General features: G+C 39.1%; 1 protein-coding gene across 1 annotated transcript in view; it reads left to right on the top strand.

Annotated features, from left to right (window-relative positions):
- Positions 1-4,299: 4,299 nt before the first annotated feature.
- The window catches only part of LOC141347538 (long-chain-fatty-acid--CoA ligase 5-like), a 29,667-nt gene continuing 9,068 nt past the window's right edge, over positions 4,300-24,898 (top strand). Inside the window, exon 1 of the mRNA XM_073852540.1 lies at positions 4,300-4,372. Coding sequence (XP_073708641.1) covers positions 4,300-4,372 — 73 coding nt within the window. The remainder of the gene's footprint in view (positions 4,373-24,898) is intronic.

Raw genomic sequence — 24,898 nt, 5'->3', positions numbered from 1 at the left:
CTTTTAGTTTTTATCCCAACACAAGTACTCGGAGAGGAGGTACAAAGGCTGAAATGCTGGATGGCAGAAGGCTGATCTGTTGTATGGATTACGCTTACAGGAGGGGGAGAGTCTGAATCTACCTGTGCGCTCCTCATCAAAAATGAACAGAGAGCAGCAGCGACCTCTACTGTTTACTGTGTGTGGCCGCTCAGAAGTCAGTGTTTTATTGAAATAGTGAAGAATGCTTTGTATACTGGCTTTAGCTCAAACAATGCTGAAAGTGCATATTTTAATTTTAAGGAATTATCCACCTTTTTCTTCCCGTAAGAGTTGGGGCCGACCATTTGTAGGCCTACATTTTATGGGTCAGGCTTCCTGTCTCATCAGCGTACAAAACAGCTTGTTTTACTGCTTGATATTGCAAATTAGTATGTCTTACTATATTATTTTAATGCATTATCTTAATTATGAGCACACTGGTTTGTAGTACAAACAGTTTTACCGTTTAGTGCATGTTATTCTTATTGTTATTGCCCTATAGCAGCCAATGAACCAGAAGTCTCACCCATAAGCTCACTTCCACGTTAATAAATACAGTGGATTGTTCTCAAAATATGCTAACAAGTGCCATTTGATGAATATGTGCTTAGAAAGTCATTGATTTATCAAAATAGTGAACAAATGGTTTGTATAGTGGCTTATTTAGATTAAAGGAGTAGTTCACTTTCAGAACAAGAATTTACAGATAATGTACTCACCCCCTTGTCATCCAAGATGTTCATCTCTTTCTTTCTCTAGTCGTAAAGAAATTGTGTTTTTTGAGAAAAACATTTCAGGATTTCTCTCCATGTAATGGACTTCTATGGTGCCCCCGAGTTTGAACTTCCAAAATGCAGTTTAAATGCAGCTTCAAAGGGCTCTAAAAGATCCCAGCCGAGGAAGAAGGCTCTCATCTAGTGAAATGATCGGTTATTTTCTAAAAACATTATATAAAAAACTTCTATACTTTTTAATCTCAAATGCTCGTCTTGCCGAGCTAAACAAGACGAACATTCGAAGTTCAAAAATATATAAATCGTAATTTTTCTTTAGAAAATAACCCATCGTTTTGCTAGATAATACCCTTTTTCTTCTTCGGCTGTGATCGTTTAGAGCCCTTTGAAGCTGCATTTTGGAAGTTCAAAATCGGGGGTACCATAGAAGTCCATTATATGGGGAGAAATCCTGAAATGTTTTCCTTAAAAAAACATAATTTCCTTACGACTGAAGAAAGAAAGACATGAACATCTTGGATGACAAGGGGGTGAGTACATTATCTGTAAATTTTTGTTCTGAAAGTGAACCACTCCTTTAAGGGTTATTCTTAAAATATGGTAATAAAATTGTCCCTTGATTTGTCAGTTATGAAATATTCAGAAACGCTACAGGCATCATTCTGTAAGCTAACATTTATTTTATAAGAAGAAATGGTTTGATTCTGTTGTTTTGCACATTAAAAAACAAAATGTAACATTTTATATAAATAGACTTCACATGGCACTTATTTACACAGTTTAATGTTTGTGTGAAATAGTTAAAAATACATAATTGGTACAGCATAATGGCTTTTTTAAGAGAATTCATGAGAATTTCTCACTTAAATAACATAAAATATAGCAAATCGTATATAATCCTATAATAGTAATATAGCGTATAATTCTCACAAATCGAATTTAGTTGTCTCATAATAAAAATCACAAATTAAAGACATTTAAAGACATATAAAATGACATCTGCTCCCAGAGAGGGCACTCATGAGTAGCTTTCCATTGATTCCTCTGTCCTGTTTATAATAGTTTCACAGTTCTGTGAAAACAAGTTCCCAGTGGACATTAGATTCACTTTGTTTTTCTTTTCTTCTTTGCCAAATGGTTCTTGTACAAGTACTGTCGTGCTTAAGTATCCTACTCCAGCCTAATTCTGAAAGCATGATATGCTTCAGAAGTAGGCTATATTATGATAGGCATGCAGACTGAGCTGCCCATGTTCTTGTAAAAAAAAAAAAAAGGAGAGAGTGAGATCAGTTTTGTGCTTGCTAAGGCACATATACCTACTTTGGATCAATGCAGAGAAAAATAATCAGCTGTGTTGCTTGCAAAGCAATCCTGGAGTAAGACAATCCTCTATTCCTGCCAGAGGGAACACACACATACACTCTCTCTGTGTAGGCCTTCTGTTGTGCGGTGCCTACATTATAAATCTAATATAGCCTCAGTACAAGTCCATTGGCAGCTCTACCTGCCAATGGACAGTTTTTTCAGTTGAATTCATATCTACAGTACAGACCAAACGTTTGGACACACCTTCTCATTCATTTGAATGAGAAGGTGTGTCCAAACTTTTGGTCTGTACTGCAGGTGGCTTTGTTTCTTCAGCAGAACACAAACGAAGATTTTTAACGAAAACCGGTACAGTCTGCCAGCCAAATAATGGAAGTGGATGGGCACCAGACCTTTAAAAGTAAAAAAAAACATGCACAGACAGGTCCAAATTACACCATGCGGCTCGTGACTATACACTGATATCCTTAGACACGAAACAATCGTTTTTTGCAAAAAACTGAACAGTATTTATATCATTTTTTACCTTTGATACACAGCCACCTCTATCTGTCCTGAGCATGAGCTTATCATCCGGCTCGTTACACGTGTACGCGTTCTGGCGTATACGCAAACGCCATAAGGGGAAATCGGTGAAAAGTCCCGGATGAGTTTGCGCAAGCAAACGTAATCTTTTACCTTCGGTTTGAACAATCGGTTTGAACAATCAGGATAAGTAATTACCATTTTGAATAGCCGCTATACCCACAATCTCTGTGCACTGTGTAAACAATGAGTATCTGTCAATTGTATACATGTGACAGATCGCTTCCGGCGTTTGCGTATTCTACGCCAGAGTGCGTACACATGTAACGATACGGATGACAAGCTCGTGCTCAGGACAGATGGACGTGGCTGTGTATCAAAGGTAAAAAATACATATAAATACTGTTCAGTTTTTCGCAAAAAACAATCGTTTCATGTCTTAGGACATCAATGTGTCGTCACGAGCCGCAGGGTGTAATTTGGATTTGTCTGTGCATGTTTTTTTTTTTTACTTTTAAAGGTCTGGTGCCATCCACTTCCATTATTTGGCTGGCAGACTGCACCGGTTTTCGTTAAAAATCTTTGCTTGTGTTCTGCTGAAGAAACAAAGTCACCTACATCTTGGATGCCCTGGGGGTAAGCAGATAAACATCAAATTTTCATTTTTGGGTGAATTATCCCTTTAATATAATCCTATTATAGTTGCCATATGTAGTTAGTTAGCATGAATATTGCACAAGAATATGAATACTGTATATAAAGACGTATTACTGAAAAATGCTTAAGAAATTATCACCTGTTTAAGATTTATCTGTCATCTCTTCTTAGTTCTTGACTATGAAGAGGGGTCCATCATACGGAAGCTACATCAAAACTTTGGATTTTTACGCCCTGGCTGTAAGAAAAGCAAACAAGCAAGACTCTCTACTGTAGTTTCATTGTCAATGACAGCCGAAAAGCAAAAGAGCATTTACACATTCAGCAACAGGTCATTAGAGATCTCTAAACTAGTAGTTTTTCTCATTAGCTCTCCCCATGCTAGCATAAAAAGAAATAGTTCTGCAAATTACCCAAATTGCCATGTGAATCACTAAATGAACAAAAAGGTATTATTACATAAGGATTAGAAACTGTATATCTGTGTTGAAGTAAATAAAATCAGGCTCCATATGCACAATGCATGAAACCTCCTTTGGTAGTGTAACGTATCTGGTCTTCCCTGTCATCATGAACTCTTGCACCACACTTCATGGACTACAATCCCCATAAGCCACTGCACCAATCACTGCACACATCTGTTCCTCGTTTCCCACTGAACTGATTGCTGCATACACCTGTTTATCATTTACCCACATGCATTTAAGCCACTCACACACACAGCCACCTTGCGAAGTCTAATTGTTCCCATGGTCATTATTCTAAGCGTGTTTCTCTGTATTGGATTGCCTGTGTATGACTCTGGACTGTGTACCCCGTTATTGATTCCTGCTGCCTGCCATTTGCGACCACTGCTGGATTATTGAACTGTTTCCCGGATTACCTACGTTGTTCCTGTTTGCTGGCGTTTACTACTACCTGTTGACTATTCTAATAAAGCCTTGCAAATGGATCCGCACGTCTCTGACTCCTCCTTGTGACAGAAGACTTCGCCCAAACCAGGATCCAGCGGCTTTGTTTCACCCCCAGCATCATCATGGACCCAGTCAACCAACTTCTGCTTCTCCGACAAGGAGATCGCCCCATCGAGGAATATGTTCTCCGTTTCTGTGAGTTGTTGAAGAACACACCATTTTTTGATGAAGTTTACTTCAAGGACTTATTTCGGATGGGACTGAATGAACCTGCTAAATCTATGCTGCCTGGAGGGGAATTCAGATGCCCACTAAGGGACGTTATTCAGTATGCGTTGTTGCTATGTGGCTCTCCTTTAACTGTGGGTGTTTTGGAGGAGTCACAGCGCAAGATGGCCGCCCTTCCAGAGCCTCCAGTGACTGCGCCGCCAGAGCACCCTCCAGTGACTGCGCCGCCAGGGCGCCCTCCAGTGACTGCGCCGCCAGAGCGCCCTCCAGTGACTGCGCCGCCAGAGCGCCCTCCAGTGACTGCGCCGCCAGAGCGCCCTCCAGTGACTGCGCCGCCAGAGCGCCCTCCAGTGACCGCTCGCTCAGAGCCTGCTCTTCCAGAGTCTCCGCTGGAGACGCCCAGCCCTCCTGAATCTCCGCTGGGGTCGTCCAGTTCTCCAGAGCCCGCTTCACAAGAGCGTCGTCCAGAGCCCGCTTCACAAGAGCGTCGTCCAGAGCCCGCTTCACAAGAGCTCCGCTCCACTCCGCTGGTTCAGCCCTGCCTTCCAGACACTCCGCTGGTTCAGCCCTGCCTTCCAGAGACTCCGCTGGTTCCGCCCAGCCTTCCAGAGACTCCGCTGGTTCCGCCCAGCCTTCCAGACACTCCGCTGGTTCAGCCCTGCCTTCCAGAGACTCCGCTGGTTCCGCCCAGTCTTCCAGAGACTCCGCTGGTTCTGCCAAGCCTTCCAGAGACTCCGCTGGTTCCGCCCAGCCTTCCAGAGAATCCGCTGGTTCAGCCCTGCCTTCCAGAACCTCCGCTGGTTCAGCCCAGCCTTCCAGAGCCTCCGCTGGTTCCGCCCAGCTTTCCAGAGACTCCGCTGGTTACATCCAGTCGTCCTGAGATTCCTGTCTGCCCGGTTCTGGTCACGGAGCTCATGCATGGACTGTTCCCACCCACCCTCCCTACTGCTCCAGTCCTGCCACCTCTGTCTCCTGACAGTCCCTCTGCTCACCCACATCCCACCTTCGGTGCAGAGGACTGGCCGTGGGACTGCCAGTCTCCATCGGTGTTCAGACTGAAGGATCCCTCACCATCACCTCCAGTCTCAGAGTCCTGGACTCCACCTCGGTCCTCCGACCCTGCGGCTCCACCCCGGCTCTGTGCTCCCTCGTCTCCGTTGTCGGCCGTCGGCCCAACAGCTCCTCCGGGCTCCATCGTCTCTCCGGCTCCGCCCCGGTCAGTCGTCACCCCACCTTCGCCTCTGGACTCTACTCCTCCGGCTGCGCCTCGTCCTGCCGGCTCTGTGGACCTCCTCCCTCCCGTGGGCACAGCCTCGATCCTCTGTCACTCCGGCTCCGCTGCGTACCTCCGGACCTCCATCTCCGCCGGGGTCGCCAGAGCCTTGGGTTCCGCCTTGGCCCTCCGGATCCTCTGTGTCGCCCAGGACCATCGACTCTCCGGTTCCGCCTCGGGCTCCACCGGCTCCACCTCCGTCGGTCGGCCCCATGCAGGAGCCAACCCTTCCTCCATGGCTTCTCCCTCCGTCGGCTCCGCCTCATTTCGTGGTTCCAGTACCCCTACATGGACCTGGCCCTCCATCCCTCCCCCTGTTCCGCCTCCGCTCCACCACCCTCAAGATTGTAAAGGTGGTTAGAGCGTCTGGAAGCCGCTCCTTGTGGAGGGGCTATGTAACGTATCTGGTCTTCCCTGTCATCATGAACTCTTGCACCACACTTCATGGACTACAATCCCCATAAGCCACTGCACCAATCACTGCACACATCTGTTCCTCGTTTCCCACTGAACTGATTGCTGCATACACCTGTTTATCATTTACCCACATGCATTTAAGCCACTCACACACACAGCCACCTTGCGAAGTCTAATTGTTCCCATGGTCATTATTCTAAGCGTGTTTCTCTGTATTGGATTGCCTGTGTATGACTCTGGACTGTGTACCCCGTTATTGATTCCTGCTGCCTGCCATTTGCGACCACTGCTGGATTATTGAACTGTTTCCCGGATTACCTACGTTGTTCCTGTTTGCTGGCGTTTACTACTACCTGTTGACTATTCTAATAAAGCCTTGCAAATGGATCCGCACGTCTCTGACTCCTCCTTGTGACAGGTAGAGTGTCGATTTGGGTTTGATTTTCAGTTAACAAACTGGTAAAATGTGTCTTGTAAGTCATACAACTTGTTTTGGATAAATGTAAGCCAAATGTTTAAATGTATTCTAAAATGTATTGATTTTAGTAAGTTCATTAATGCCCCTTTTCACTTTTATTTTGCTCACAGCATGGTGTCCATAAGAATAAATCTTTCACAGACTTTTTATTTACGCTATAACAAATATCTCAATCACATGCTGTTCACACTAATTACTTTTCACATTAAAGAAGTAGTTCACCCAAAAAATGAACATTTGCTGAACATTTACTCACCCTCAGGCCATCCAAGATGTAGATGAGTTTGTTTTTTCATCTGAACAGTTTTGGAGAAATTTAACATTATGTCTTGCTCACCAATGGATCCTTTGAAGTAAATGGGTGCCATCCAGAGTATGTGAGCGGAGCGGAGTGGGAGCGGAGCGCGGAGTGGAGCGGTGTGATTTTGAATGGAGGGAGGAGCGGATTTTTGAAAAGTCGGAGCGTCGTGGTTTTCACTCGCTCCAAGTGCGCTCCGCCACCGCTCCATCATAAGTACAATTCATGCCAACGGTCCGTAATATAACTGCATAATAAGCAGGAATTCACATGTTAAACATATTTAGCTTGATAGAGATGGATCACTCAAATCAGAAATAATGTGAATGGACATGAGCGGTAAATTATAGTTCACAAGGAATTAGATTGTTCCTTCTAGATACTAAATATATTCAGCTGAAAGCCTCATTTAAACATGTGCAGCACTTATTCACACGCAATCGCTGTGACAATAATGCATTACAACAAATGTAATGGTATCCGATTTCGAATGAGCAGAAATCTGTTAGAAATGCAGCGATCCATAGGTAAAATAACTGACGAAAATGTATTGTTACTTTCATTACAAACTTTGCACTGCATAAAGCAGTAGTTATACTCTTTTAATGCTGACAATGTTATAGCTTGGTATGTGGTAGTAGGAACAAAGTTTGCACACTAGTGTTCCAAACTCTCCTGTTGTTTTATTGAAGTATTTATTTTTTATTTTTTATATGTGTTATGAACAGGACCATTATATTTCAAACATTAGACTATTTCTGAATTTTCTGACGCGGAGCGAAGGCGGAGCGGTGTTTCTGATATCAGTGAGCGAGGAGTGGAGCGTGAGCGGGAAATTGTGAACCCGGAGCGGAGCTGGAGCGGAGCGATTATTAAATGCACTGAGCGCGGAGGGGAAATTGTTGCCGCTCCACTCCGCTCACATACTCTGGTGCCATCAGAATGAGAGGTCAAACAGCTGATAAAAGCATCATAATAATCCAGAAATAATCCTCACAACTCCAGTCCACCAATTAACATCTTGTAAAGTGAAAAGCCACATGTCTGTAATGAAGAAATCCATCATTAAGATATATGCCCCTGGTTTCACAGACATGGCTTAAGCCTAGTCCTAGACTAAAATGTAAACCTGAGCTGTTTTAACTGAAAGAAACTTGCACTGACTGATCTTAAAATATATCAGTTCCTTTGTCTTGTCTCAAGAAGCACACCAGTAATGTTTATTTCTAAGTCACATTCAGTTTACCTTTCTTCACGATCCGCTCGCTGCCTGCCCCATAAATTGGCTGTAAAAAAAACCCGTCTCTGTGGTCAGCCTAGGGTCCGAGATATGCCAAAAAAACAATCGGTGCTATCAACCATTCCACAGAAAAACAAACAGTGTTCCAACCAATCAGCGTCAGGGGGTTGGTGTTGTGGACTTTCGCTCCGCCTCCCTCACATCCCTGCACCAGTACGAAAGTCCACAACACCAAACCCCTGACGGTGATTGGTTGGAACACTGTTTGTTTTTTCTGTGGAATGGTTGGTAGCACCCTCGGCTGACCACAGAGACGCGTTTTTTTTACAGCCGATTTATGGGGCAGGCAGCGAGCGGATCGGGAAGAAAGGTAAGCTGAATGTGACACTTTATGTTTCAGCCTTGAAATCGCTGATACAGCCTTTAATTGAACTATGGCCTATGCTGGTTTAGGCTAAGCCCTGTTTATGAAACCAGGCCTTTAACTTCAAACGGCTGATTCTGGCTAAAATACACTCTTAAAAAATAAAGATGCTATAGAAGAACCATTTTTGGTTCCCCAAAGAACCTTTGAGTGAACAGTTTCTAAAAGAACCATTTTGAAGAACATTTTAAAAATCAAAAAAAAAAAAACTTTTTTGACTATAAAGAACCTTTTCTGCATTTGAAAGGTTCAATGGATGTTTAAGGTTCTTCATGGAACCATAGATGCCAATAAAGAACCTTTATTTTTAAGAGTGTAGTTTTCTATCTATACTGGCTGCAGTGAAGAAGTCTGAATCTGACGAAAAATATGCACAAATCAAGCACCATTTACAGGCAAAAACAGTCCAAAACTTTTTTTTAAATATGTTGGTGGAATTTAATGTGAGAAGACAACAGGGAGCAGACTTTTTAACTGTAGGAAGCATTATTATTATGCATTTGTTCTTCTTGCCATAAGCGATATTTAAAAGTTACAACATTTTAATGATAGATTTCTTTCTATCTCACAGATTTTTCACAAGACATTAACTTATTGACTATGTGGATTATTTTGATGTTTGAAGCCTGTTTGAAGAACTCTCATTCTGATGGCACCCATTCACTGCAGAGGAGCATCGGTGAGCAAGTTATGTAATGCTAAATTGTCTCCAAATCTGTTCTGATGAAGATACAAACTCATCTACATCTTGGATGGCCTGAGGGTGAACTATTCCTTTAATAGTCAAATATGTAAAGGTGTTTTTCTGATCTAATCTGAGTATACGGAACACACACACACACACACACACACACACACACACACACACAGATTTGCTGTAATGTCTAGAGTAGAAGCTCTAGAAATGAAGTGTTAAGACACTGGCAGTGCTGCTGAGAGGTGTGAGCATGCTGTCCTTGGTGTACAGCCACACTTACTTTTAAACATTTAGATTTTTTCAATCATAATATAGGAACAGTGTATTCAGTGATTCATAAAGCACTTCAGTTTTGATTCATTTTAAAGCCACTTACTGCAGTAATTCAATTTTTTTTTTATGTTTAATTCTAACACCCATAATTAGGAGAAATCCAAATTAGGTGTAGAGAGAATGTACAGTTAAATGTATTACATGCTTATAAAATCCCAACAGTAATGAGACCAATGCACTGTATCTTTAGCATTCTGTACATTTAAAATTAATAACAACGTGCATTGCCTGTGAAATCTAAAATACAAGCTGGTCTAAAGTCAAGGACAAGATACAGAATGAGCATGAACATTTTTTAAGAGTTTTTAGATTCATTCCTTCTGCACTGCACTTCTCAGAGATCAGGCTGTTGCTAAGCAACTGTAAAATAAAGCAGAATCCTCTTAAGTCAGATAACCTCCTAACAATTGCTGTACAGTACATACTCTACACATCAGTGTTCATGTGTATTTCTCTCAGCTGATGCTTACTGTAATATGGAAAAAAGTGAATGTAACTGAATTCTACTTATTCAAGGAACGCCATTCAGACTCTCAAATATAAGACAACCATATTTGCCCTGTGGATAAAATCTAACAATGGCTTGAAATATAATATTTGGTTGTGAGGAAAGTGGCTTTGTGCTCATTCTATACTGTGGTGTGCAAGGCTTATCTGAATGAATGCTGGCTTGTGGCATCAGTTGTGGCAACATATGCTGTTTATGACATGGAAACTCATTAAAAAACTACTAAGGCTTTTAATGACTCATTGCATAATATCGCATAAAAATGTCATTTTAATAAACTAGCCTAAATGAGATATTTGTGGATCCCCACTGTCACTTTAGGTAATGCAAAACAGCTTCCCATAGCATAGTCTAATCTATAATATATTGCAGACTATTCACTGTATTGTCTTTTATTTGTGATGGGAAAAAAATACAACATTACTGTTGCTCACTGAAAAGGAAAGTGAATTTAGCTCACTGGTGTATTTTGTGCATGATCTATAGTTGCCATGGTAATGATGGCTGAGTACAGTATAATGAATATCACAGAGCATTAAAGTCTAGTGTTCTCACAGCTCAACATTTCTTATTTTCACACACAAATAGGACAAGCGATATAATGACAAATCCTTGCATTTGAAGATGTTGGATTCCAAACCAGGGAACAACAGATGATTGGCAAGTTTCTCTCATATTTACACTGCATTAGGCAAACGTTTATCCAAAGCATTTGATATGTACTCAAGCATGTTTATGCCTTCCCTGGGAATCAAACTTCCTTTGGGGTCTTAAAGGGCACCCCGGGTATTAAGACTTGTATGACTTAATATAACGTGAATGATGTCTCTGAAATATGTAGAAGAAAACCCCCAAAAGATCTACATTATTTAAAAAATCCCACCATTTTATACATATTTTGGACTATGGGGGGGGGGGGGGTCTAACTCCTTTTGGCCCCCCAAAAGGAGTCTAAACGCCAATAATATTGAGTGAAATGCATGCTGAGAAACTCTTTTAGAGCCTGCAGCGTCATGACAAGCATTGGCCAGTTTCAGATGGCATCTAACATTTCTTGTCTCTGCCATTTGTAAGCTCTTTCAGTAGCTGTGGTCTACTAAAAGCCTCAAAGGCATCAGGGCTAAAGTGGAGAGAACAAAGACGCAGGTCTTTAGGAAATTTTATTAATCCACATGCATCTTCCCATTCTTTTCTCCTCTTCTTATTGCTAGGAAAGCAGTGAAGACTTACATCGCTTCTCTTGTTGCCCTTTGACTGAAAATTGCAAAATTGAAAGCTGCACAATGTGGCATCAAATCAGTATTTTATTTTTATTTTATTAGAAATACAAATTTGTAAAGAAAAATGTTGGAGGATTTTGATATAAGCCAAGAAGAGACTGGTTTTCCTTTGCTAAAGTAAGGAAACTTTGCTTCCTTTGCTACTGTAATCAAACATTGCTTTTTTCATGAGACTCACAGGCGCATATGCAACGGCACCTTCCTTGTAACAACTGTTAGTGCAAGCTAGAGAAAAGTGATTATTACGTTTTAAATATGGATATTTTTCTTACACACATTGATTTGCTACAGGAGACCTTTATTTACCACTCGGAGGCACTTTTTATTATGGATGGATGCACTTTATTGGACTTGTTTTGGACTGTGGACAAAAAACACCTGCCCATTGCCATAATAGAGCTTGGATGTGCCACTGCCAGGATAACTTTTAAAACTCTGATTGGATTTGTCTGAAAGAAGAAAGTCATATACACCTAGGATGCCTTGAGGGTGAGTAAATAATGGGCTAATTTAAATTTTTGGGTGAGCTTACCCTTTAATACCTGGGGCTCCCTTTAAGCAGTCTTTGGAAATCATAGCATTTGTTACCTCTCACTTTATGATCGCTCGCAGCGGGTTTTGCTCACTAATGCTAAATTAGAAACCCGGAATGGATTCAGAGCTAGAGCACAGAACACTGAGCATAGAAAGGAAATAATCAACCTAATGTTTCAACGCATAAGTAAGCTATGCTAAACTAAGCTATGGCGAGACTTCCGGTTCATTAGCTGCTATAGGGAAATAAGGAGAACAACAAAGTGTAGTAAACCGTAAAAATGTTTGCACTACAAACATTAAAATAAAACATTAAAATAACATGGCAAGACACACCAATTTGCAACGAGAAGGCCATGAGAAGCCAGACCCATAAAATTTACAAATGGCCGTGCCCCCTCATACAGCAAAAATAAGGTGGATAGGTAATAGCCTATACAACGTTTAATGATTCTTTAAGCAGTGTTGGGGAGTAACAAGTTACATGTAACGGCGTTACGTAAATAAATGTAACAGTAATTTGTTACAGTTACTTAGAAAAATGTGTAATTAAATTACAGTTACTTATGAAAATGTTAAAGATTACAAATGGGGTTACATCTAAAAATTTTCTTTAAAATTCTGGGATATGTTGAATAATATAAATCTGTTGCTTTGCCTGCTTTTGATATGCACGATGCCTTCTGCTAAGGCCATTTATTAAAGCAGTGTTTTTCTGATGCTTTTGATTGGTTTGAATTTGCGGTGCACCACGTCTGCCAATTGCGTTAATCCTCTTTGTCAGCGCGTTCATCGTCCCCTTTGTGTATTCGAGACCAATATTAAAAACATTCATAACAAATTAGCTAGCCTGCTAGCTGCCTTTACCAGACACACTTGTATTTATGAACCCTTTCACAAAAAAATATCGCATTTTTTCTCCTTGAATAAGGTTGGTAATGTCAGATCTAACTTGAGATTTTATCACATTAACCCATTTTAATTTTGAGTGTAATTTGTAAAATCAGTGTTTACACTACTGCGTGATTTTCAGCTGAAACGTGATTAATCATTTGAAGGATGAAAATCCGCTGCAGTTTAGTTTATTTTCGAATAATATAGGTCTATTTTTCTCAAGGGCTTGAAACTTTGTTTTCTACGGTGGCCGAGAGAGGCCAACGCGCTGCAAACAAGAAAACACATGCAAACAGAAAAAACGACAACAAATTAAGAAAACATCTTCATCAGTTTGACAACACAGGCGCTGCAAATCCTCGCAACGCAAACACAAATACGGAAACGTGCTGCAAATTCTCACAACACAACCAAACTCAGAAACGCGCTGCGAACACACGAAGGCGCTGCGAACACACAAACGCGCTGCATATAGCACGGTCCACAACGGAAATTTTTCAGGGGGACCTCAAAAAGTGACGAACCCATCTGGGACCTGATTATTTTTTCAGTGGCTGTTGGTCAGAGCAGAGGTGTTATCGGTGAACTATCACCTTTTAGTGATAGTATAGTATCACTTAAAGGTGATAGTGATATAAATAATCAGGTAATATAGTGATATAAATAATCAGGTCCCAGATGAGTTCGTCACTTTTTGAGGTCCCCCTGAAACATTTCCGTTGTGGACCGTGCTATATGCAGCGCGTTTGTTAGTTTGCAGCGCCCTCGTGTGTTCGCAGCGCGTTTCTGAGTTTGGTTGTGTTGTGAGAATTTGCAGCGTGTTTCCGTATTTGTGTTTGCGTTGGGAGGATTTGCAGCGCCTGTGTTGTCAAACTGATGAAGATGTTTTCTTAATTTGTTGTCGTTTTTTTCTGTTTGCATGTGTTTTCTTGTTTGCAGTGCGTTGGCCTTTCTCGGCCACCGTAGTTTTCTCTATAATGATCGATGTTGACCTAACGTGCCACCTAGTGGACAAATCTCTCAATTAGTTTGTCCCATTTTGTCTTGCAAAATCGAGCTATCATCTAGTGAAGCACTCCAGTTGGTCACTGAATCTAAGCAGTGTTTTAGATGAAATGTAACTTTATTTAAAACAATAAAAAAAAAACAAAAAAAAACAATACCATGGATTTTATGACACAGCTACAATGATGGAGTCTGTTTGGATTTGGCAGTATTTATTCTAGAATCTATTCTTTCTTCTGTTAGTGAGAAATAATTATTAGCCCTGTATGGTATAATGATTTCCCTTCACACATAGTGGTAAAAAAAAAAAATATTTATTATAAAATAAGATTTTTTACAATTTTTTTATTATATCAGTAAGAAGAAAAAAACGTGTTTTTACTACATTATTATAATCTAGAATTGTGGTTTCTCTTAAATATAACTAAAAATGATTATCTATTATTTTAAATAGATAATTTAGATATTTAAAGAAATCTTTTTTAAGATTTAAGTTTTTCAAGGCATTGTTACTTGCTAGTGTGTCCTGTCATAGCTATGCAAAATTTTGATTTTGTAACAACAGTAAACAATTTTTTTGTTATAAGGTCTGGTTTTGTGATGGCTGTACTTTAAAATTTAATTAATATAATCTTAATTCAAGTGATGAAAGATTTTGAAATTCTAACAGTAAACTACTGTAAGGTCACACCTGCTTGGTATACATGCTTGAAAATGATTTAGTTGAAAATATCCATTAGAAAACTTAAAAGTAATCAAAAAGTAATCAGATGTAATCAGTTACTTTACTTTTCTAAAGTAATTGAAAAGGTACACTACTTATTACATTTTAAAAAGGGTAATTTGTAATCTGTAATCTATTACATTTCCAAAGTAACCTCCCCAACACTGTCTGTAAGCAATATTCATACAAGAAATAGGATATACAAACTTACCATTTTGCCTAAATCGGTGTTTTCTTATTTAGTGAACTGTTAAAAGTAATGATACACTCGCAATCTTACTTTAATAGCCTGCTTAATAATATTAGCTACTTAATTACAGCTATAGTACCGAATGACTAGGACAATTGTAGCAATAATGTTTCAAATATAACACCTAAAAAACAAATATTTCACATATCTGTGTATTAGTCAACAGAAATTTAGATTCTGTGCTAAAATCCTTGTTATAAAGGTTTGTGAGACCCTCAACAGATGAGCTCGGCAAACTCACGTGGCCTGTAAACACATGCGCAAGCAGGAGGTGCTATGACATGAATAATGTGGCGGAGAGCATAATTTATGATTTGAGACATAATGCAACTTCATAACCAATCCTCGCACTCAGGAGTGAAGCGTAGGTGAACTTGTTTGATTGACGTCGTGGGAGTCCGTCCGCAGACCACCGTATTCAGGCGCGCAGCCATTGCACTGAACCGCACCGACGATGCAGAGAGGATGGAGACGATCTACAAGGAGGCACGATGGTTAATAACCTAAAGAATTCTGTCGTTCTTGACTAAAAACGTCCTCCACTGTTATTTCCACTGGATTTTTTGGAAGCGAGGGAGCCGAAAGCCGTTTTTTGGAAAACGTCTTTTTTCTAACCTTGATAAATCGGTCCCAAAATGAGCAAACTGCTCCATGCGGTATGTACAAATTGAATGCATGTTTTACATGATTCTTTTTCTCCTAAAGAACGCGTTTCATTACACTGTCAGCGCTTGAATGTTCACGCATTTGCACTGAGTCGCAGCTGGCTGAAATGAAAGTACGCCTACTCAAAGTCAGCAGCAGAGCTTTGCGCATGTTGCGGGTATCATGTCTCAAATGTTCACATCCACCTCTGATTGAGTATTGACCTCTCTGTCCCAAAGGAGTTCAGGTGCATAACTGGTTCTTGCTAAGTAGCACAAGTTAACAAAGCTGTTCGAAATTGTTGAGTAAATTTTGAATTTACTCAAAAACGCAGTCCAGGCGTCTTAGTCCAAGTTTAGGTTGGCACTGTTGCTTACAAGTATTACTTGAGGTGATTTACCGCTTTAAATGTAAGTGCTTAGGTTTTATTAACAAAAGAGCCTGTAGTTGATCAACTTGTCAGCAACAAATACAGTAATGTCATTCAGTCTTTTGCCAGAAATGTGTAACAGGGTAAATACAGGGTAAAGTGGAACACTTGAAGATAATTGTCATTTGTCTGTTTTTAAAATATAAACCAAAATGGCTGCAATGTCAAACCATTTTAGTTTATGGTGCGCTGTTTCCTGTGTGTTTATTAAACCCATATCCATTTGTGAATGTGTAAGAGACCTAAAAGATTTTCAGTGTTTCTTAAGACAAAATATGTGACCCTTGAACACAAAACCAGTCTTAAGTAGCATTGGTATATTTGTAGCAATAGCCAAAAATACATTATATGGGTCAAAATGATCGATTTTTCTTTTATGCCAATAATCATTAGGATATTAAGTAAAGATCATGCTCCATAAAGATATTTTGTACATTTCCTACCGTAAATATATATAAACTTAATTTTTGATTAGTAATATGCATTTCATTTGCACAATTTCAAAGGCAATTTTCTTAGTATTTTGATTTTTTACACCCTCAGATTATCTCGGGCAAATGTTGTCCTATCTGAACAAACCCTACATTAATGGAAAGCTTACATATATAAATCTCAAATTCAAAAAAATTATCCTTATGACTGGTTTTGTGGTCCAGGGTCACATGAGTCTATAAGAAACTAAATTACATTTTATACACTTTATGCAGGTTTAGAGTTTTAAAGATTAGTTTTGTCACAACAGCCTCCATATTTTATTAAGAGATATTGTTGGAAACTCCACGGGACCCTGATTGATTTGTGTTGTTAAATGTTGAAGTGAGAACATTTAGCCCACATTATATGCTAAATACATAAAAGCAAAGTGGTTTAAGCCTGCAGTTTATTAAATATGTTTCCAAAGTTCTCCAAAAAGGGCAAACTCTAAGAGTGGGCGAATGATATACAGTTAACAGTAACCACGACTTTGAGTTTTAGTGCAAACGTTTACTTTAAATCGATTTCCTGTAGATACATTGCCAAAAATGACTGTGTTTTATTATATTTTAATATAATAAAATACATTAACATAACAGTACCCAATACTATTTGCTCTTCTAAAAATGTCAGATGCAGGTTTGTTTCTAATTTTGGCTGCATGTTTAAGTCAGACAAATAAGCATTTAGATTGAATTTACATTATTTACATTATGAGTTAGAATATTCTATTATTCTATTAAGACTATAGAATAATACAAAACTATTTGGACATAGAAAAAAAGAATGTAGCTTGGAGATCAGAGTGGACATTTAGTAGCACTTACCTTGTTTTTTAACTCTTATTTCACCAAAATGTATGAATTATATGGCAATATAACATCCTCAATGTCAATGTCTAGTTTGAAATGATAAAAAGGTAGTTTGAAAGACTTGAAGTCAATGCCTTCGAGAGGCTCATCACTCCCTCACAAGGTCACCAAATCCTTGGAATGTTTTCCTCTAGAAATCCATCTAAAACCATCTTGACTGGGCAGCAGGCCAGTAAGAGTCAGCTAAATTATCTGGGTCTCGTATGTTAGATAGAGCAGAAAGAAAAAGCAGAAAATATTGGCAACTTCCTTGCCCTTTCAGAATCAAGAATCAAGAAAACATTCTTTAAAATATTTAACAGTTGGGTGAGTCACAATTATTCATTGCGATGCATTAAAATTTTCATTTTGATGTACGTGGAGATTCATTTGAGGCTTTATGTTTTAGAGTTTATTATGATGATTTCAAGACTAATGATACATAAACAGACCTGGTTTGACGGAAGCAACAGAGCAGGGACTGAATCGCCTTGATAAAGCCAATCAGATTAAAGTAGGTCTTCTGTCAACTAGGTCACCCCGACCTACATAGCTTGTCCCATGGAAAATACTCAGCTTTTTTAATCATAATGTACCTATATCATGATAGAGCAAGGAGAGACGTTTGTTAAATTCACAACATAAAAAATAATCAAAGAGGTGTGGATTACCAATACAAATCTATATTGGTTTGGTAAAATATTTTAGGGAAAACAACTCATGTTTTTCTTTAGTTAGAGATATTTATCACTAAATATACAGTTCCAAAGTATAAGGTCTGATGATAACAAACAAATGCCATTTTTAGTTTTTCCATTTTTTAAAATGTATTTAGTTTTACTAAGTTTGATGAGCTCGTATGAAATTCTGTAGAAAGGATGGATTTCTTTATGGTTATAACAAATCCACAGTAAATGAATATATTCTGACCCTGGACCACAAAGTTTTGAAGTTGAGATTTATACATCATTTGAAAGCTGATGCATAAGCTTTCCATTGATGTATGGTTTGTTAGAATGAGAATCTGAGGGTGGTAAAAAAATCAAAATATTGAGGAAATAGCCTTTAAAGTTGTCCAAATGAAGTTCTTATGCATATTACTGATCAAATATTAAGTTTTGATATATTTACGGTAGGACATTTACAAAATGTCTATGAAACATGATCTTTACATAATATTCTAATGATTTTTGGAATAAAAGAAAAATCGATCATTTTGACTCATACGATGTATTGTTGGCTATTGCTACAAATATACCTTTGCGACTTAAGAATGGTTTTGTGGTCCAGGGTCACATATTTTTTGACAGTGAATTCCACTCACTTAAACTTTTAATTGTTATAATTCATGAACATATACATTTTCTAATATGATTTTGAAGTACCATTTCCATAGTAAATGCCAGATTTTATAAAATGGGTTACAAATTATGAATTTTGAGGTTTTTGAAACTTTAATTTGATATATAATTTATGATAATTTCTAAAACATGATAGGAAAAAATGCAAAAAAATAAATAAAATTGGTGCCAATTTAAGGTCAGAACTCCTGTTATAATGTAGATTTTGGAGGTGCACTCTTGTTATCAATTAATCTATTACTGTTCCTATATAATTTGTAACAAGAAGTCAATTGTAATATAATGAAGTTAACTTCGGAGTGTACAGGTGACACTTAAAAGGGCTATGGGGGCTCCAACAGTGTTGCCAAATCCTTGATTTTCCCGCAGAATTGTGCTACGTTAATACTGTTGCCTCATGATGTTTTTAGTCTGCGAGTTCAAGCTAAACCCCCTTTTCCCCGGAATGTAACTGGGATAGTTTTGGCTTTGACTCGGCTATTTTTGAGTACCAAACACAGATCTGGCAACCCTGAGCTCCAAAGTCGCACAAATACACAAAACCACATACAGTTGTTGTAATCAAATTAACATTGCATGAAGTTGTTACTGGACCTTTGAAGCAATCATTTTAACTCTGTTTCATCATGCCAATATACTACTGCTCTTCGAGCATTTTTAAGTATTTGGATTCACATATAGTTTTAGGATTTCTACTTAAGTTGCTGGATTACATCATGCCATGTGTTACCCTTTTTAAGTTTTTACTCTCTATCTCTCTCTGATACACACATTTTCTCACTCTCAATAGTGGTGTGGAGAATGGAGGCAGCCAGAGCTGGCACTTTAATTCCATGGTGCTTTTTCCTCTTCATATCTGTCAGCGGGTCGCTGCATAATTAGCTGCAGATATCTGCACAGGTTTCCATGGTGCAGCATCATCTCTGTGTGAAAGGCCTGCCTACACATAAACACTCTCTCTCATACACACACAGCAGAATGCTGGAGGTTTAGCACTTTATTATAATTATCGCCTATTATTGCAGATCTGGAACACCCTTACTCACTATGTGACTTCACAACTAGGAGCAAAGCAATGCATCTGCTGTCTTCTCGGTGGACATAACGGTTCTTTATTGAAGTGTTTGTTGAAGTGTTACTTTCCCATCTGTTGTGTGTTGTGCTGTGGTTTGCCAGTCATGGAAACACCCACAAGTTTTCAGCTTTTGAATCATCGCTGTAGGTAAGAATGTCTGCGTGATGCATAATTTTTCAGCGCTTGCAGTGTAATCGTTGTTCCTCGATGACTTGCGGTCTGCATCCCGCTTAGGTTTACCTCGGGAACGTCACGTTGAGGTTACGAAGGAGCGATATTTGCTCTTTCTGATTCTCTTTCTGTCTGTCTGTCTGTCATGATTCTCTGTACGCTGGCAGAAAAGACAGTTTTTCAGCCTACAGACGAGGTTTCATTTCAGTGTTGTGTGGGCGTCTGCAGTGTAAGAGCTTACTCTGCGGAGAGAGAGAGGCAGAGAGTGGGGGCTTCCAGTTGTGCTCTACTGCAATGGCAGGCTGAGAGCGGCCCCTGCTGTGTGTGAGGAGGGTGACTGATGATGGCTCACGGAGATTTCTGAAGAGCTGAGTAAAAGTTATTCAGCATGCTTATCCACTCAATCAATCATTCACTTTTCTACCTGATGTAAAGGCTGTGTAGCTGTCTAGTATTGGACCGGCGGTGTGTGATGGGCTTCTGAAGTGAGGAGGCAAAGTCCCTTCTCTGGAGAAAGTTTTCATGTGCCAATATGAATTCATGTTCTAGTTCTGTTTGATGCTTGGAGTTTATGGCTTGAGACATATGGAACTTCATTTTACCTTACTTGGGATTGTTGACAACCAACCAAAACTATTTATACTGTTATGATTAAATGTATTTAAAGGATTAGTTAATAGAATAAAAATTTCTCCATAATTTCCTCACCCCCATGTCATACAAGATGCTCATGTCTTTCTTTCTTTAGTCGAAAAGAAATTAAAGGGATAGTTCATCCAGAAATGAAAATGTGATGTGTATCTGCTTACCCCCATGGCATCCAAGATGTAGGTGACTTTGTTTCTTCAGTAGAACACAAACAAAGATTTTTAACCCTTAAAGACCTAGAACTTTTTGGGGCACCTGAGGCACCTGTATATCTTTGTTTTTCAGACCTATTCTAGCAGTCAGCATCAATTTTCATATATCATTATACACATAAGAACTTGAACTTTATGTCTAGCTAATTTAAAATTACAATTTTCTTTCTGTTTTCTCAAAAAATTTGTGAATTTCCAGAATTTTAGGAAAAAACGCTATCAACAATTGGGTGTTTTTTACTGTGTACTCAAACAAAAACTCCTGAAGTTTCTTTAAAAATTTGTATTTAGGTGTTTTACACTTCCAAATAAAAACTTGTCTATATATAACATTCGCCAAGCAAGTTATAGCCAATTATTACAATATTATTTTAGGCGCTTTTCAGTGAAAAACAGGCCCATTTAGTTTATTGACAATATAGATCTGTCTAAAAACGTTTCATGAGTAAAGTCATAGCAGAAACAGTGTTAAATAATAGCAAAACACAGTAAAAATAATTTACTTTTTCAGATAAATATATTCTTAATCCAAAGATGAACAATAAACACAAATAGTGTAGAAAGTAGCACAAGAAAAATTGCACAAATTGTCTTGTGCAACAAAAAAATAAATAAACAGTCCAAATTATAACTTCACACAAAATGAGAGAGAAATATACAGAGTGCAACCGAAAAAAAATAGTACAAATAATCTTTAAAAACTATATAATAATTAGTTACATAATATAACAACCAAATAGATGGATCTGCTGGCTGTAGCCTGCGTCGGAATCTATTTTACCGGGACATCGCCTATTGACAAGAAAACCTAAATTCCAGTGCTTTATCTGATATCTACTGCTGTTTCATCCTTGTTTTTGGTTTGTGTTATGTCAAAGGGCTCTGTCTTGAGTATTTCTGTACATTTTCAAAGAATAGTGTCATGCAAATGTGTTATTTTGCGTTTGTTTTCATGCACGCAAGACGCACTTTGCTTTCACTTTGCGTTTGTTCAGATTTGCAAAGAAACATACTAATCGGTGGTTCAAAAGACCAAAACCTATGTTTATTGGTTGAATAGATGACAGTTTGAACCAATCGGGGCACAGGGGTGGGACTAAGCGTCAACAATCGTTCCTGTTTGGCTCAGAGGACCAAAACGTATTGATTTCATCTGACGAATCAGTGCTGAGCAAATCTGATGACGTAATCACGCTCACCACAGAGCCTCTGAATATCCAAATGAGACATGCGATATCACTGAAAAGAGTAGACTCTGTACTTTACAAGACTTTTGAAAGCATTCAAATTGGATTAGCGGTTCAAAAGTTATTAAACATTTAAGAACAATAGTTATTTTTAGCCGCCGGCGGCTGTCTCGGTCTTTGAGGGTTAACTCAAACCGTTGCAGTCTGTCAGTCACAGAATGGCAGTCAATGGTTACCAAATCCTTAAGAGTAAAAAAAACATTCACAGACAAAACCAAATAAAACCCTGCGGCTCGTGACATTACATTGAGGTCTTAAGACGAATGCCACAGCCATATCACCCTGCAGCCCAAGACCGGTTGCTCACTGAAGCTAAGCAGGGTTGAGCCTGGTCAGTACCTGGATGGGAGACCTCCTGGGAAAACTAGGTTGCTGTTGGAAGAGGTGTTAGTGAGGCCAGCAGGGGGTGCTCACCCTGTGGTCTATGTGGGTCCTAATGCCCCAGTATAGTGACGGGGACACTATACTGTAAAAGGCACCGTCCTTCGGATGAGACGTTAAATCGAGGTCCTGACTCTCTGTGGTCATTAAAAATCCCATGGCACTTCTCGTAAAGAGTAGGGGTGTAACCCCGGTGTCCTGGCCAAATTCCCTCCACTGGCCCTAGTCAATCATGGCCTCCTAATAATCCCCATTCATTTGAATTGGCTCCATAACTCTCTCCTCTCCACCTGTAGCTGGTGTGTGGTGAGCGCACCGGCGCCGTTGTACTGTGGCTGCCGACGCATCATCCAAGTGGATGCCGCATACTGGTGGTGGTTGAGGAGAGATCCCCCATATGACTGTAAAGTGCTTTGGGTGTACGGCAATACACAATTAAAGCGCTATATAAATGCATCATTCATTCATTCATTCATTCAAGACACAAAACGATCAATCTGTGCAAAAAGCTGAACAGTATTTATATCATTATTTACTTCTGATCCATCGCAACATTCTACTCTCCTGAGTGCATTTACCCAGCCGGCGTGTGGCGCGTCAACACGAGCTACCATAGTATTTTCATTTTTGGGTGAACTATCCCTTTAAGGTTTATCTTACACTAGCTTGACTTTACGCATTATGTAATCACATTGGAAAGATCATGCGTGATGTAGACACAAGTACCGTCCCAGTGTTTACAAAGTGAGCGTGCAAAGAAAGTCAAATGCTCTTTCCAAAAAAAGCTTTTTTGGAAAAGGTTTTTCACCCTATCGTACCTTTTTGAACCGAAGTACACAGATGAAGAACTAACCACATGACCTTTTCAACATGATTACGCAATGCATGAAGACGCACATCGCAGAACCAGTGCAAGATGAATATTTGTGGTTAAAAACTATATACATTTTAATTTTTTTTTTAGAAAATGACTGATTGTGAAAACTTTTATTTCTCAGCTGGAATTGTGTAGAGCCTTTTAAAGCTGCATTGAAACTGCAGTTTGGACCCTCAACCCGATGAATGTTTTCCTCAAAAACCTTAATTTCTTTTTGACTGAAGAAAAGAAAGACATTACCAAAGCAGCATTATTTGAATAAAAATACAGTAAAAATGTTAATATTGTGAAATTATGGAAAGGAGGTGATGTGAGGCCAAGTATGGTGACCCATACTAGGAATTTGTGCTCTGCATTTAACCCATCCAAGTGCACACACACAGTAGTGAACACACACCCGGAGCAGTGGGCAGCCATTGCTGCGGCGCCCGGGGAGCTGTTGGGGGTTCGGTGCCTTGCTCAAGGGACTCACCTCAGTCATGGTATTGAGGGTGAAGAGAGTGCTGGTTATTCACTCCCCCCACCTACAATCCCTGCCGGACCTGAGACTCGAACCTGAAACCTTTGAGTTACAAGTCCAACTCTCTAACCATTAGGCCACGGCTGCCCCAATTATGATAATTTAACTGTTTTATATTTTAATATATGCAACCCTGGACCATAATAGCAGTCTTGAGTTGCATGGGTATATTTGTAGCAATAGCCAAAAATACATTGTATGGGTAAACATTATTGATTTTTCTTTTATGCCAAAAATCATTAGGATATTAAATTCTAACAAACCATACATCAATGGAAAGCTTTTCAGCTTTCAGATGATGTATAAATCACAATTTTCAAAAAACTGACCCTTGTGCCTGTTTTTTTGGTCCAGGGTCACATATTGTAAAAGTATTTTCTTCCTACCTGCTGAATTTTCAGCAGCCATTACTCCAGCCTTCAGTGTCACACAATCCTTCAGAAATCAGTTTAATATGCTGATTTATTGCTCAAGAAACATTTATTTATAAATTCTTTTAAAAAATCTTTTAAACTATCTTTAAGCTTTTTAACAGTAGTGTACACCGTTATAATTTATAGTAACATATTATTGATTAAAAACAAATCTTGTAAAATTCTAATTAAGTTTATGTATTTTTCAAGTTGGGTGTTTCTGCCTGCACCCATATGACTTCTTGCCTTTATTTTCACTTGATGTTATACTTTTAGTCATGTAGTCTTTGTTTGCTGGAGTTCATGAGGTTCACAATACTGTAGGGTGTCCCGTTTGTCGTTTTAAGTTAAGATGGGCATTCACAAGCACCCCCTATGTGTCCTTGGTACGCCTTTTTTGCCTTTCAGTATTGTTTTGAAGAGTCATCGCCTCCCTTTCCCCTCTCAGACAAAGCGCCTCTGTACAGTGTTAGTGTATTGTGTTGGTTTGTGCTTTCTTCTTGACTGTTACCCTGGCCATTTAAAGTAAACAGAAAAACAGAAATTGGTAGGTTTCATGTTGATTTAGTGTTTTGGATAGTTCATGTGTATGTACTTGTTTTGGAAACTCCTGTCTTAAATGTTACACAGTTACCATAAGGTAGGTATTAAAGGGATAGTTCACCTAAAAACAAAAATTCTGTCATTAATTACTCACCCTAATGTCATTCCAAACCCGCAAGACATTTGTTCATCTTCAGAACACAAATTAAGATATTTATGACCCTGCATAGACAGCAACACAACTACTATGTTCAAGGTCCAGAAAGGTAGTAAGGACATTGTTAAAATAG

This window comes from Garra rufa, chromosome 12 (assembly GCF_049309525.1).
Source record: "Garra rufa chromosome 12, GarRuf1.0, whole genome shotgun sequence".
In the NCBI taxonomy this organism is placed as follows: Eukaryota; Metazoa; Chordata; class Actinopteri; order Cypriniformes; family Cyprinidae; genus Garra; species Garra rufa.
The sequence above is the reverse complement of the archived record's forward strand: the minus strand, read 5'-3'. Positions and strand labels throughout refer to the sequence as shown.